The following is a 16,512-nucleotide window of genomic DNA, read 5'->3' as shown; positions in this document are numbered from 1 at the left end:
AGCATAATAGTATGTAGTATCTCTTTTCTTTTCCCTAAGCATGAGTATTTGGAAGAACTGCTCAGAAAAGCAGCTGTGTGGGGAACTTCTCATGGAAGACTGAAAAACAAGGCTAGTTTGGGTATTGCGTGTTGTAACAACTTGATTGTCATGCAGGCAGAGATTTCATGAGGATTAAGGCATGCATGTTGTAGAACTGAAATAGTATTCTGTGTGGCAGAAATGTTGTGTAGGAGAAATAGGAGAAAAACCTTTAAAATAATCACTTTTCATAAAGTTCAACATCAATACACTTCTTTTCACACCGTTATCAACCTTGTTCCCTAGTATTCTCATCTCACCTCTTCTAGTTTTTAGTGAATAGTTTCAGCTAAGCACCTTGATTTTGAACAGAGAATTCTGGGTTTGTAAATAACAAATTAACTGTGTAAAAGCTCTTACACCATAATTAGGATACCCTTCATAAGAAAACATACTTTCACGGTCATGTGAATGTGAATGTGACCATTCTTACCTTTGTTAGAATTCCATCTTCTCGGTGGTTCTTCTGTAGGACATGCTGAAGTGCTAGCTGGATCTTCTGTTGGAGTTTTTCAATTTTTACTTTCTCCTGAAGCCATGAGCGATCTAAATATAAATGGAGTTAACACCTCTAGTACTGCACACATCAATCATAGTGCATCAGGAAGTACTAAGTCTGTTACAGATTCATCTTTCTTGTTTGCAACCTTCCTTCCACTTTTTACATACTCTCATATAGAAAATGAGTTTCAAAATTAATAGGCTTTGGAGTATATTTATTACATGCATTTAAAATTACTTTTATAAAGCCCTTAATTAGAAGAATGCAGCATATCTGAGTAAGATTTATTAATCATTTGCTAACAAGGTCTGTAAAATGCAGGGTATTTATAAAATGAAGCTAGCAACTTTTTAGTGGGAAATGATCACATAATGAACAAGTAATTGGAGTGGATCTTCTTGCTAAGATCTACAGTGACATACAGAAAAATCAGAAGCAAATATTCAGCTATTAAAAAAAAGTCCTCTTAAACTGCCTAGCAGAAAAGTAGTATTAGCTGCTACACCCTCTGTGGGGCAGACCTGTGGGATTCTGTGACTTACATACTAAGACACAGGGCTAACATACTTCCCATCTGGCAAACAGCATGAGAATGTATTTATGATAGTCTCTATAAACCCACTGTTGCTAACAGACACTTCCACCAGCACTCCTGAGTCCACTACGCTGCAGTCTAAAAACAGAGCGGTTATTTCCTTGGGTGTTATGCCAGACACAGACTGACTTTCTGCACCGGTATCTTGTTTCACCCAACCTAATAAGCCTTCCCAGAACCTGAATACTGTGTGTATCTACTTGAGATTATGAAGTTATTTTAGTCATGGGTATGGTAGACCCAGGCTGACTCTCGGGGTGTCTGGCACCATAATTCTCAGCGCACCCAACTTCACGATGGGGACAGATGCCTAAGCTACCTCACTACCACAGATACCTAAGCTACCACACTAAAATGGCAACCCCGCTTAGCAGACCTGAGGTGACACTGGAAGCATTCTGTCACGTGCTTGAGATAATTCTGCCACAGCTGCAAGCTCACATACACTGAAAGCTGACTATATAAATTCAGTGGCTACCTCCTGTCTGTCTCACCTAGATTGACCCAGTGGTCTCACTCACACGCACTTAAGCTTTTGCAAAGAAGTTGAGTCCTCAACAAGGTGAAAATTTGGAAAACAAGGGCTTAGATTAGGAAAGAAGTTGAGTCCTCAACAAGGTGAAAATTTGGAAAACAAGGGCTTAGATTAGGATTTCCAACTTAACTGATTTATTCCTATAGTCATAGTTTCAATGTGTTTATTAAAACAGAAATTTTGGTCAAGAAGGAGACACTCAAAAAGATGATGACATTTTACACTGTCCAGTAGTCTTAACATTATCATTAAAAAGACTTCAAAATAAAAACAACCTCTATCAAATAAACCTAGAGCAAACCTTTATCTCTTACCTGCCGACATTAAAACAAACGCAGAAAACAAAGCTATCTCATCTTCTGTCAGGTGCATAGAACATAAACTTTTTCCAAATTCAAACACAAAACTAATGAAGTCTTCACAACCTGCCAAAAAGAAGGTACAGCTCATGCCACGTTGTTTAAAGCTACTTCAGAGCTACAGTTGGTTTATTCTGATGGAGGTGAACAATGGATGTAAAATACTTCATAGAGGAATGGTCTTCTCCTTAAGGACTGCGGAGTGATGGTAGTGAGATCTCACTCATGCTTGAGTTTATTAACACCATTTGCACGAGTCCCCAGCTCCCACACCCTGGCAGCCAGTATTTTGAAGGTTTTGCACACCATATCTTTTCCACATTTGATTCTTTTGGGGTAAATATGGAAAAAACCCAAGCCATTTTCAAGCTCAGAACTGGTTTAGCTTTGTTTCTATTCTAAATGGAACTTTCTCATGTCACTGTGAACCGGAGGTTCAAAATGTGTACTTGAAAAGTGCTGATTTTAAGACTGTTGAGCACACAGAAGAGGCGGGGGAAGAGAGGCATACAAGGTACATGCAGGAGCAAAGGGAGAAGCCAAGGTCTGAAAGCTTTTCATGCAGAAAAGGAACTCTGTCTCCTTTCATCCATTCTCTTGCTCACACAGGTGTAAGTCAGGTTACGGCAGCTGTTACACATGCTGTTACGTAGGTCGCGTAAGTGGAGCCCTGCTTTGAAGGGGATTGCAACCTGAGAGAAGAGGGCTCTCCTCTGCAGATCTCAGCCCCAGCCCAGCCTACATTGCTGGATGTAGTTGGTAACAGATGAAAGTTACATTTCATTGGAACCACATCTGATACTGCATTCTCTGAATTGTTTGCACTCAGACCTCATACCTTGAGGTGTTTTAGGAAGGCAGAGAATACTTCAAGTAATTGTACAGCATTCTCCACTGCTGTACTTTCACTGCCCTCCAAAATGGCTTACATCCCAAATCTATACCCAGTGAAATGCATCCTTTTAAAATTAGCAAAAACATACAGAAAAAAATTTAAAATTATAAACTGGTGTAATAAAAAAATCAATTTACAGTATTTTACCTGCAAATAACTGGACTTTGCCTATCACAATACACTATGAACATCTTCAAAGCAGTAATGTCAGTATATCCAAAATTAGCTTAAAATCTGCTGCCTTTTCCAACAGGATATATAAAATGTTAGCACTAGATATGAAATCTGGGCTTCTGTTCTCAACAAGTGTGTCCAAACTGCTCTACCCTGATCTAAGTGTTGAATTTCAACACCAACAGCCCTTTACTGCACAGAGTTAAGCTGTTTTAACTCCTGAAATCAGCTTGGCCTCAAACAGAGCCAGCATGACTGCTTACAAAATAAGCAGTTTGAGCTTTGGAACTCTTTTATTTGAATACTATAGCCTGAATTTTTCAAAGCAGCTGTCCCCTTGCTTTTCTGCCTTTTTTTTTTTTTTTTTAAAGATACAACACTTGACATTTCCTTACCTAAGGACTTGAAAACCTCTGGGCTAGCGTACTTGCCATCAAAGTAGACTGTGTTGTTCTGGGAGTCAAAGGCACGGCACATTCTGATGAACACAACCTCTAAAGACCCTAAAACAGAAACAATGTATATTTGACTATTTAAGTAGAGACTTCAGTTGCAAAGAGCAAGTGAGGATTTAAAAATTTCCTATGCTCTGCATTCAGTATCGATCGAGTACGGTAGTAGGTTTCTGCAGTGTAACAGAGCATAGTTTGATTTGCTAGTAGAATTAAAAGAATTCCCATAAATCCCTTTAGAAGTTTTTGCTAAAGCAACTTAGTTAATGCTAATAAACTCTAATAATTTTTATTAGAGTAATTGAAGTCTCTGAAGTCAAAGCAGCTCATTTAGATTTATGTTCACGAAGCTTTGACCATTTTGTCCAGTATTTGTAAACTGCATTACTTCTACAACATCTTGCATAGAACAATACGGATTTTTACCTTGAAATATGTTATTCACTATTAGTAAGCCAAAATAAAAAAGTTGAATGCAACTTTTCCATTTTTACACACTCATTGCTCCCTTTGTTCATAATGAAGATTTCATATGTAGACTTGAACTCATTCTGTCCAGAGTAACTAAGAAGGTATATTACTTCAAACACAGACAATTTGTAAGGTTTTCCCCTTGTGTTATTTTAAATGATTGTTGCACAACATGTATATATGTGTATACAATCACTGTATACAGGTAACACCTTCCTCAGCCAAAACTAATAGAAGCAGACCTTAAAACTGGCGCACATACCTGCTTTTAAAAGCACAATTTGATCGTTTTGACACAGTTCCATAAAGCCATCAATGCGTTTGGCAAATTCCACTACATACTGTATAGCTTCTGTTATTTTGACTGCGCATAACTGCCACATTACCTCCCTTTGCTGTTTGAAAGAGAAGAAAAATTGGAAAATTACCGATCAAGGTTTGGAAAGCCCATTTTCATAAAGCAAAACTAAGTTAGAAAAAAAAAATGGAGTGATTTTTCTCCAGCACTCCAGGCTACAGTCTGCCTGTAAGACAAGGGGAATTAACCTCCAAGCCAAAGCCTCACGTGCATGAGTGACAGTGCAAACATGTAAGGCTTCTTCAGCGATGTCAGAAGAGATCCGGGTTGGAGTATTTTTATTTCATAAGCCAAAAATGTCAAAGTATAATGATCTGGTCATTTCAGTGGGAATTCTATTTGCTGCATCAAAGCAAAATGCCAATTTACATGAGCAGTGCATGATCACATTTTTCCTATCAATGTATGTACTGAATGTAAATTAATCTAGCTCATCTTTATCACGATACATATGAAGATATACATATATGAAGATCATCTTGTTAACAACCTAAAGAAGGCACACAAGTAGTGATTGCTTCATATTTTGACAGTAATTCAGAATTTAATTACCTAACGAGTTCTGTTAAGTATTTTTTTGTGGAAATGAAAAATATTTTCAAAGAACAGTGTGCTTTAATAGTGCTTCCCAAGACAGTTTTCCAAAAGTAGCCATTTGGTAGTAGTTTGTGGATGGAAGGCATGTTGGAAATACAAACATCGATTACATCTTACAATACCCACTGGTGTGACGGCAGCACTGTGCTGCTGTTCTATAGGTGAAACTGAAACACCGAGGGACAGTTGTGGAACGAATCAGGATTACAGTCAGGCATCGAAGGCTGGAAATCTGACAGCGTTCTGTGTTTGTAAGCTCAAACCAAAACACACCCTGTAAAATCACAAAACTTGGTGGTTTCAGCTTTTGTTGTTGTTGATCCAGAAGATTACAAACGAAGAAATGAAAATAACATGCCATTTAGGATTGAAAACGTTTCTCTGATTTCTTATCTTTGTTTATCAATCCCAGACAGACAGATTTTAGGGGTATGGCTTTGCCTTTTCCTGTACCTGCAAAAATCACAAATGCAAAGGATCTCCTAACCGTCCTGCTGCTTTTGATTCTAGAGTCTTATTTTCTTGAAAACACACATAAACATACATTCCTGACAGTAAACAGAAAGCAGTGAAAAAGTGAATTTTGCAGTGTGTTATAGAAATACCATGCTTTAAAAAAAGCATGCCATGGGTTTGGCATGCTTTTATACCTTGTTCTGGTAGTTCTCAATTTCTTCCTGCAGAAAAGTCTGCCATGTTATCTGCTGTAACTCCTCTCTCAAGTACTGGCAAGTTTCCATGTGTGACTTGGAAATATTCTGTGCAAGATGTTCTAAAAGAAAGACCAGAAAGTGACACACGGTTAGCAATGCGAAGCTGCACCTTCGGACGCGAGAAAGCTGACAAATTCCAGCTGCAGGGGGGTCGGGGAGAGGGTGAGCTGTGGGAAAGCACCGCTTTCCCGGCCGGTGCCGCTGCCTGGTGGGGCCGCAGGGGCGGGCGGACGGGCCGCAGGGGCGGACGGGCCGCAGGCCACCCCGGCAGCCCGAGGAGAGCCCGCGGGAACCGCGCTCCAGCGCGGCCGGCAGAGGGCGCTCCGCGCGCGCCCTCCCGCCCAGCCGGGCCCCGCGGGCGGAGCCGGCGCTGCGCGCGCCCCCGGCCCGGTTCTGCACGGCCGGAGCGGGGCTGCCGGGGCGGTCGGGGCTCCCCTCCCGCAGCAGCGGCGGCCACCGCGAGCCTGCCGGGCCCCAGCGCCCGCAAACGAGCCGCTACTCCGGTGTCAGGGCTGAGAATTACACCGTGAAGCGGAGAAAAAACTGCGGGCGCGAGGCGCTGGAGCCCTGAGGCGGGGGTAGAGGCACCTCCCCGCCGACAGCCTCGCTAAACTCACTGCTGTCCTGTACACCTGAGCTTTCCATACACAAATACACCACCTGTCCAGTGTTCTGTCAAGCAGGACACTATCGCATGAGGCTGCCTGCGAGGGAAAAGTTTCTTTTCTATTCTCCTATCATTAACAGAATGGCAGGAAAATACATTAATTAGAGAATCCAGATAATTCATGTAACACACTGAAGACTCAAGAGTTTTTTCTTCACCTTTAGAGTAGTCACTTGGTTAACTGCATATAATTTAAAATTTCCATGCAACATTTTAATTCCAAATAAACTATTTTCTGCTGCTATACTTAGTCAAAAGACCCATAAGGCAGACATATTTATTAACAAAACTTGATTCCATAAACCTTTAGAAACACCTTCAAAAGCATGAATAGCATTTAGACATCTGAATTCCACTTCTACTTTGTCTCTCTTTTCTACCCTGACTCATCACACGTGTCTGTTCTCCTGTTTTAGCACGTGACAGGTAGAGGCCTGGTGACTTGTCTCACACAGTTCTGTGGTTGGTGCTTTTGCAGGTTAGGCCACTGAAAAGGAAGGCTTAAAATGGACAAGACCAGTGCTCATTAACAACGTGGGGGTATTCCGAGGGCCTTGAGCGTTAGGTCTTCTGTGAAACTTGCTTGCTTTGGTAACGACCAAACCCAACTCTTTACAAATTGAACTGCTGGACCAATCAGTCTGTTTAGTATCATACTACATTAATAGTTAGATGTAAGATGCTACCTGAAAGTCTTTAACATACAGCTGAGGTAAAATCAGATTACATGTGCTACCTGAGCAATCCATACATGAGGTAGTTTATACTTTGGTCGTCATCATAGCTTTCATGTATTTCAGAGCAATTTTTCTTTTCTTACAAGTGTGTACTTAAAACATTTGCTCTGGCTAGCAGCAGCTGACAGCATCATCCCTGTGCCCTTGCAGGATACAGAAGGTGAAATATTACCCTGTTATTCACAAACCTCGGCCTTAGTTCTGGACTGTATTTCAGCACACACCTAAATAATTGAACAGCCACACCTTTCCAAATTGAAACCTTAGTCTGGAAGACAAACATTCTTCAAACATTGTTTGGTACTGTCAATGCTGGGCACCTGAGACATGCTCTGTACGGTTTAAACGCAAGCACTACGTAAATAAAGGTAAGCAAGATGACAAACTTATGTTAAGCCAGTGTTCCAAGCTCAGCACCTGGCCTAGGAAGGAAAAGCCCTTTCTTTTTTCTGTAGGTTTAATGTAGATCTTTTAATAACTGCCATGAGAATATTAACAACTATTTGATCGAGACAAAGCTGGTAGCACAGCCTTTATCCTAAATTTTTCTTCTCATTTTTACTTATCTGTAACTGAAGTTATTTGAACTCAAGCCAGACACAATATTTTGGCTGTCACAACAAATTATATTGCAGAGAACTACATTCTGCAACATAAGGACATTAAAAAGTACGCCTTCTTGTCCCTTCCTCTCTGCAAAATTTCTCAAATGAACATAAGTAAAACAAGCCAAATTTCATATCATATACTTGCCTCTAGTTAAAAAAAAAGCAAAAAGAGAAAAATGTAACTTGCAATTCCTGATTTTTCAAACTATTTTTAGGTTTTCATAATGGAATAATTAGCAAAAATGTTGCTTAAGCAAAATCAATTTTAAACGCCTGACAGCTTATATAAGTAATAGAATCTTTTAAGCCACTTCTCTAATGTCCTGTTCCAGTTTGCTTATAACCAGTTCACACAGTGCACTCTAACTCGAGTCTCAGATGCTGACAAGTCATAGCTGTGGAATTCAGCCCTAGTGTAATCATTCAGGGAAGAGTTTAAAGTAAAAGGTGCTAATTAATGTGGTCGTTATAAGGCTCTTAGGGAAATTATCCAAACTTGCTACATTCAAAAGTTTTAAGTATCTGGAGTCAGATTCTCTTCAACCAGTGGCAAGGAGGACTGCCCTCAGATTAGGCTGCTGCTTTGGTTTCATATTTCCCAAGGACAGGTAAAGAATAGAAGAAAATCAGCCTCATCACTTTTTGTTAGAAAATAAGAGAATTGAGGAAATGAAAAAGAAGAGAAAATGTTCAGAAATAATCTGCAAATAAAGAAATACTCTGTCTGTTTGCTCAGCACTAAAAATTAGTTTGTTACTCAGTATTCAAAGGGTTCTATTACAAGACTGAAAACAAAAGCAACACTACTAGAGCTGATCAGCCACAAGCTCCTGGGATTTTTCCTCCAGGTCCGTAAGGCATTCACCGCGTACCCCGATCAGGGCATTGTGCACTTCACAGAAGAATGCCCATACACGCTCACAGCTGTACTGAAGCAGCATTCTCGCTATCGCCTGGCTAAATGTGTCACTTTAATCCGAAGGGTACTATTATGACAATTACAATGGAAGCTTTTCTCTCTCATTACCTAATTCTGCCATGGACACAGTTGGAGAGGTCTCCCCATTTGTAAAAGAACAATAAGGGAAGAAGCCCGATGCTGGTGTGTAGTCACATATTGGTTCTGGTTTGATTCCATTAATATCAAGACCCGACTGATCTGGAGAAGGCTGTATGTCTAAGTAGAAGCTGCTAACTGCAGAGTCTGCTTTGCTACCTTCAGGGGTATGCCCATCAATGTAATTACTGAGGTCATCATGTAGCTCTGTTAACCCATTGGTGGTGATATTGTATGTTGGTGTTAGTGGTTCTGCCTCTCCTGGTTGCTGCTGATGATCTCGCTGCTGCTGCTGCATCCGATGTTTCTGCACCTCCGCGTACAGGCTGTCCCTCTGCTTTTTTGACATTCGACCAAACTTTACAGCTGAAACACAGACATACAATATATTACGTTTCTACAAACCTACTACTGCATTTTAATTGTCTTGGGTCTTTAAATACTACACAGAAGGACACAGTATAAAAGCAGGATGGGCAGACCTAAGAATCACTTCTGTCAGTTACAGGTGACATAGCTGCAGCATCTACTTTTTAAAAGACCATTCTAACATGCTACTTAAATGGACCATTAGAAGTCACTCTTCTAGCTTAATTCATGACTTTCCACTTCTATACCAAAAGATCTTCTCTTACGTGTTCACCGAAGTCGAGAGATGCGTCTCTTCAGCATTCAAATCCTACCTAGAAAAGTAGAAGCTAAACCAGAATATGCTGGCCTGAGATGAACTGTCCAGTTCCTACTAGCTGTATATCCATGCTACAAAGTGAATCTAGAGTTCAGTATAAATAGGTGGGGTCTATCTCAAAGAGTATCAGAAGCAAGCGTCACTGGTATGGGGACTGAAGCACATGGGAAGGACCACAGAACCTGCTTTGAGTGCAGCTTACTGTGACAAGCCAAAATGTTTACCTGGAGAATTACTGTTAAAACCATATATGTGTGTGTGTGTGTGTGCACGTGGATGTATCTCTCTCCACAAAATTACCACTTTGAGAAGTATTAATACTAAGCGTAAGCTGGAAGCAACTCGTTTGCAACACCCAGGGAATTCCTAAGAACATAGTATGTGATTTCTGGGACCCGTATCCGCTGTAAAAGCCTCGTTGTTCAGGAAGGTGACTACTACCTTGTACTTTTCTACAGGAAAGCAAACATGTCAGAGGGACTAGTCATTACACGATCAACTATTTCAGGTTCTTAGTGTCATGTCCAATAAAAAAATTAAGACAATGTAATTCAAGAAATAAATGTAATCTGAAAACAATCTCCTTAATCGGGCCTCATTTACGTAGAGTAATGCATATGTATTTGTTGAACATGTAGCATTGCTGTCACTATGGCAGGGGAAAAGACTGAGTCAGATCTTCGAATTGGGTAAGCGATGGCAGCTTTGCTACATCTGTGGGGGAGGTGTGCAAGTATCAGCTGCAAATCCAGTTCTAATTGAGTTACATAAGCTTCCATTTTACAGAGGTGGGTTTTCGTCATTACACTAGGTCTAATTTTGAGCTTAATACTAACAGCACTGGAAGACATTTTCTTCAGAATTCTATCTTTGACAAAACACTGCGCTATCTCCTCTTTGTGTTTTTTCCATTGTTCATTACACACATTTAAACTTCTCTACATATTGTAAAAGAGTTCTGATCTGTAGCAATATGGCAATCAGTGTTACTTGCAACCATAGTATGTCACTTAAATTGGAATGAACACATAGAGAAAGTTATTAACATTAGACTGAAAACTGCAGCTTCAAGAAGTGACCAGAGGCAAAGCTCTTAACTGGGAACTATAATAGATGAGTAGGAAAAAAAAAATAATCTGGGAAGTTCATATATGCCCTGATGTATATAGATTTACGTGAATATACAGCAACATCTAAAAACCACTCAATGATCTCAACTATCAGCCCGATGCACAATTAACTTTTAAATCCTATGTTGTTTCAGCCGAACACACGGTACACTAAACATTATTTTACTTTTTGCAATGAAGCTATGTGTTAGCAGAGCTTACCATCTCGAGACATCCCCACAGCAAGGCATTTCTGTAATCGACAGTGTTGGCAGCGGTTTCTACTAGTTCGGTCAATCAAACAGTTCTTTTGACGAGGACAGGAGTACGTAGCATTGCTTTGCTGACTTCTCCTGAAAAAGCCCTGCAATAGAATTGCAAAATACAAGTCAAGAGGCTGTTAACTAATAGAGCAAATAAAGACTGAAAGGTAGCATACCCAACAGAAAATGAAGTTCAAGCACTACAGTCAACTACAGGAAGTTACGAGGGTTTGTTTTTTTTTTTTTCCTAGAAACAAACAAAAAACAGTAACTAGCAGAAAACAGTTCGGAAGAAAATGTTATGACATAATGGAATTACACATTTTTTCACTGATTTTACAGATCCCAAGGGTCTTTTCCAACCTGAATGATTCTATGATTCTAGATGGTGCACCAATTCTTTCCAAATGAGAGAAAACTAATTACAGACCTAGATTTTCTTGATCTCCTATCTTTCCTGGGTCAGCACAGATCTCCAAAATAGGGAGGATTCAACAGCTGCTACCCTGTTCTGCTCTTCAGAGATGACAACGGCAGGCTCTGATGTTCAGCCTCACCAATGGATGTACGTGTTCAAAAATACAGAGCATGATGCTGCTCAGCAGTTCCTTCTACAAAGAATAATTTTTTGAAATGTTTTTTCTTAATTAGTTTGACATTGACAACTCAGGTTTTGTTCAACTCGGTGTAGGATTGGATTTTTAAGGAGGAGGGAAGCTGAAACAGATTTTATGTATTATCCCTTTTCTGAATCAACTGCAATGGGTAGACACACGTCCAAAGAAAGTTAGTGCTGAGTTACAACTTAGTTCTCTCCATCAGAATGGTGCATGTTATTAACCACTATGCCAGCTGTTTGCTTTGAAGTTCATTTCATCTATTTGCCACAGACTGTCCAAACATAAGCTGGTGTGTGTGTAACACCTACTTCACAAGGATTCTGTGAAGATGCAGTCATTCTAAAGAGGCATTTGGGATCAGTGAGCACAGTATTTTAGTTTTATGTTGCCACATAATAGATTAATTAACAGCGCTGCAAAGAAAATACTTCCTCAGAAAGGCTGGGCACCTTTTAATTAAAGCTGGACTTTAACCAATTTTGTATTTATTCAAAGGCCACATTCTGGAGTCCCTCAGCACATGAACACTCTGTCCAGACACTTCGTGAAATAAACAACGGGAAGGACTTCTGCATGACAAGAGGCTTCCTAGCAAACTTCTGCAGACAGAAACATGACAAAGCACTGAGATAAAGCCCCCCCACTCCAATGAGGGCACCAGTCTTTGTCGATTGTGCCCCTTTTATTAAAGCTTTAATGGGGAAACATGGAGTATAAAAAAACATGAGGAAACTGAAGACGCTTGTCTTTAACCCTGTTTTCCTGGACATTGTTTCTCACCCGTTTATTCTGGTCTTTGTTTCTATATGATTGAACTTTCAACTGTTTTTAATGTTTGTCAATAGCGAGATGACTGTCACTGAAACTGAAAGTACTGCAGGTATTGAGCTCTGATTGAGTTGTGTTTCACCCTAAAGAAAACCTGAAGTACCATGGAAATTTCTACCGTTCCAACATCATGACTGATCCCTCTGGAGGAATCAACTCTTAGGTAAGTAGGCAGCTTCATTTCCAGTTCTGTTCGCACCCTTCATGGAGCCTGTCGCTCCAGCGCAGGTACCTGTGCCAGTGCAACGCGATTTACTACAAAACAGGATTAGGTATCAACCTGGCCAGGGACTTACTGATCAAGGTTTGGCATCTCCGCATTATCAGTCCCTTAAAATTTCAGTTCTCCAACACTTTAACAGTTGTACTGAATGGCATACTCACATACGAGCTGTACGAAATCTTCTGCCGCTGAGATCCTGAAAGTCAGCTTAGTCAATATGTAAAATGAGCCTGGCTCAATAACCTATACATTTTCCTTTAGCTGAGACATATACTGAGCCTGTATTGCCAGTCTGACATATTTATTAAGAATAGTCTTGTCAAGCTGAGGATTATTTTTAGTATTATAATGGAGAAAATACTGGGCTTTTTGCTTTTCCAGATTTTCCCTAGAGACACAGCTGCTCAATACATTTTAGTCTACAATATATCAGCTAAGTTACAGCTTGAAGCTAAATTTTCAATAGAGCAGAACTGCCTGAAACTGGGGCCTGTAAAAGCACTTGCACTTTACAAACCAGAGATGCAGTAGAGTGCTTTTAAAAACAAACCCTACAATGTTACATGGGCATGTTGAAAACATCAGCAGTAGCTAACGCAAAAAAACGCCTTGCCTCAAACTTCAGAAATGAATCTAAACTTGTCCAGAGCTCAGAAATACACATACCTGAAATTTGGGATTGACTTGACGGTGAAGTTCAACTGAAGGGTTTTTAACTATCAAAGTTCTATATTGTTGTCATTTACTGGCGAGTTTTCTAACCGTCTGGTGGTCCTTGGGCTCTCATATCTTTATAAGACATGGGGGGAGGCCCTTATTACAGGAGCCTTCTGTAAGTAACTATAGTTTCTTCCTAGGATGTTTTTTCCACCCCTTTATTAGAAGAAGAGAAGGAGAGACGCTCTGTGCTGTTGTTCTGTTTCCTCGCTTTTGCCAGAGGCACAGAGCTAGCTATAATTTTTCCACCAGGAAGGAGGAGGTGGATGCATGCATGGTACACGTGTATACATTTCAAGCATTATGCAAACCAGCCCAGGCCACATGCTTTTAATTGCATGCATGTTCACAACCATTATTTCACATGCAGCCGGTTGCCTAATGGGCCGAGTGGACCCCTCATGGTCACACACATGAACAAAACTACCGCTGCACTAACAAAGTCACTGTGTTACAGCAGTCTGACCGATGGCAGGCTCTGAACCAAGGTCTCTGCCTCCTCCTGAGGTCAGCACTGAAGAGCCAGCTGATTGTGATGAGGCATCACTGAGCTTTGCATGGCTCCCTTTTTATGTAGATGTATTAACCCGGTGCCAGAGAAGAGCAGAGCAGATTACAAGCCCTAGCTTCATCTCTGCATTTCAGACTCCTATTTATATACAACACAATATATGGTTTTTCATATGCTGCCAAGAAATCAAGTTTGGGAAAAAAGGGCACAAGAACTTTTCATCTGCAAGTCAGCCTGAATAACAACTTGTTAAAAGAGAACTTTGAAATGTAAATAGCAGTTTTTGCAAAGTCTATTAATAGTTCCAATAACTTCCCTGCTCAGTATTACAGACATTTGTGTCTAAGCTTGCTCCTTCGCAGGGGAAGAGGCAGTTGTGCCTCCCTAATGTCCCAAACGGCACAGCACAGGCTCCCTCTCCACTGCGGCACAGGCTGAAATGCTGATCTCATGTTTGGTCTTTTGACAAATTTTCATTTAATGAATTGATTCCTACAGTTCATTAACATACCCACTTCCACTTCTGTATACACATATGTCTTAATTAGCTGCTCATTGGCTGTTTAATTACAAGAAAACAGCTGACAGCTGCCTAGCTGCATCCTAATGGCAGACGTTTTGGAATGACTGTATGCAAGCCTGTGACAACAAAGGCTTATTCATAATCCCATGATTTATGGCTAATACTTAAAGACTTACACGGATCATTAAGTTTTGCAATATTCTGAGCAATTAACAATTAGTTGGGGGGGTCATTCTTTTACTGTTTTCTAAAGCAAACTCACATATTTTCTTCAAAGAAACATCAGAAAAACACACTGTTGTATGAAAGACAGGTGAACATTCAAAGTGGATTTTTAACCCTTGTATGACAATCAGCACATATTTTAGTTGTAAAGGGAGGAGAGTGCTGCAGCAATATTGTTTAATAAACTTTATTAACAAAGTATTTGATAACAAAGTTATAGTGCCACTGAAAACAGAGAAAAAATGTTCAGTTTTACATATGTAATAAAGACAGGAGTAAGATTGTGTTTATCAGGTTATACAAGTCTTCTGACTAGTCCTTTCTGTAACATGGCTCATCTCTTTTCTAACACGTCTTGCTTGAAATTGGCCATGCAAAAAACGAAAAAAACTTCAAAAGCATTAATTCGAAGTAAATGTTTGCAACATCAATATGACACTCCACGTTTGACAGAGCAGTGAAAAGCTGGCTAGTAGAGGAAGTGAATGAATGAACAAAAGTAATACAGGATAGGAAGGGACAATACGCCAGGTATTGTTTTCTGAAGTAATAAACATGGACATTCCTTGTAGTTACAACGAACAAGACCATCTTAGGTCTTAAAAGCCACAAGAGACAAAAGCCAGTACCTATAAATCTTTGAAAATGTGAGAAATACCCGGAAATGCCCTGCATGGATGGTTTTATGAGACCAACTGCATAGAGCCAAGTAAGGAGAGGGGTCACGCTAATGCATTTGTGGGTCAGTTGGGCATGAACTGACGCTGTTGACAGCAAAAGCATGTAACTGTATCTGCAAATTAAAAGACAGTTCATTAACATCTTCATTTCAGACTAAACTCTTTGCTATGTCCTTTTGAAGCACGCGGGTATTTTCTGGCACTGAACTGGATTCAACTTTTGGCTATGCGAGAAGAATATGGATGTGCACACAAAGCAGTCTCCTTTCTCAGCGTGGTCCCTAATATAGAGCAAAAGAAAAGCAGTCTCCTTTCTCAGCGTGGTCCCTAATATAGAGCAAAAGATTGTTAATGGCTTCCCACAACTAACGGCTGACGAAGTGCTCCATGCAGATAACTATTTTTTTCAGTAGTGCTACTAGAGTAGTAGTATTTCCAGTCTTACACAGGAGAATAAACTTTTATTTCTGAGTTGTGGTACAGTCTTTGTGTCATTCTTCATCCATTCTTCTCAGTAAAAGTCTTATATGGTTAATCTCATTTTCCCTTTTCCCCCATTATATGTTGTATACTGGATATCAGCAATGGTTGCATAGGAAAAAAACCATCTCTTAGAATTTATTTTGTTTATAATAAGCCACAGGAGCCCTCCTAGATAAAGTATAAGACAGAGCCTGGCTAAAATCTTAATTTTTTTTTTTTTTTGGGGGGGGGGGGGGGGAAGAGGATGGGATGTTAAATTTTAAAGGCAGATTCAAATTCAGCTACATAGGTTGATGGGTTGGGAGTACTCAGTGATGTTTGTGCAAAACACAACCACTAACTTCATAAAACCAGCCAGTAACATCACAGCAAAGTAGGGAATGAAAACTTCTCAAGAAACACTATTTGGCTTCATTACCAATCTTCAATTCTAGTTATGTGAAATGCAAGATAACAAAAAGAACTGGTCAGAAAACTTTCAATTATGTGAAATGCATGGGTCACACACTGTAGAAGAGCAACAAGATTGGTGAAATTCATTTTGGCAAGAGCTTGTCTGTGATTTCACACATGATACAGATTAGGATTGCAAAGCAGGCCTTTGCAACTAAAACTTTAGGTTTTAAATAAATCCTGTTTCTGGTGGTTATTAGTATTTACACAGTAACACTTAATAGTAATGTTAACTTAAGTAACATTGAAGTTCACGCCAAACTGGAGCGACAACCACTAAGAGCTGAAAACATCCCACTTTGCTGCTGCTGTTGCTGCCTGTAGATCATTCTTGCCAGGCCTGGCTTGAGAGGGCAGCAGCACATCTGTTCACTTCTGCTGCCTGCGG

The 16,512-nt window shown here is 40.1% G+C and overlaps 1 protein-coding gene across 4 annotated transcripts in view; it reads right to left on the bottom strand.

Annotated features, from left to right (window-relative positions):
- The window catches only part of RORA (RAR related orphan receptor A), a 383,361-nt gene that overhangs the window by 11,270 nt on the left and 355,579 nt on the right, over positions 1 to 16,512 (bottom strand). For 3 of the 4 annotated variants that reach the window (XM_074836864.1, XM_074836865.1, XM_074836866.1), the window contains 7 exons: positions 10,821 to 10,962; positions 8,772 to 9,167; positions 5,670 to 5,791; positions 4,327 to 4,459; positions 3,537 to 3,644; positions 2,028 to 2,138; positions 515 to 627 (listed from right to left, as the gene is read on the bottom strand). In XM_074836864.1, coding sequence (XP_074692965.1) covers positions 515 to 627; positions 2,028 to 2,138; positions 3,537 to 3,644; positions 4,327 to 4,459; positions 5,670 to 5,791; positions 8,772 to 9,167; positions 10,821 to 10,962 — 1,125 coding nt within the window. The remainder of the gene's footprint in view (positions 1 to 514; positions 628 to 2,027; positions 2,139 to 3,536; positions 3,645 to 4,326; positions 4,460 to 5,669; positions 5,792 to 8,771; positions 9,168 to 10,820; positions 10,963 to 16,512) is intronic. The other variant, XM_074836867.1, reaches the window with a different exon arrangement.

This window comes from Strix aluco, chromosome 12 (genome assembly GCF_031877795.1).
Source record: "Strix aluco isolate bStrAlu1 chromosome 12, bStrAlu1.hap1, whole genome shotgun sequence".
Lineage (NCBI taxonomy): Eukaryota > Metazoa > Chordata > Aves > Strigiformes > Strigidae > Strix > Strix aluco.
The sequence above is the reverse complement of the archived record's forward strand: the minus strand, read 5'-3'. Positions and strand labels throughout refer to the sequence as shown.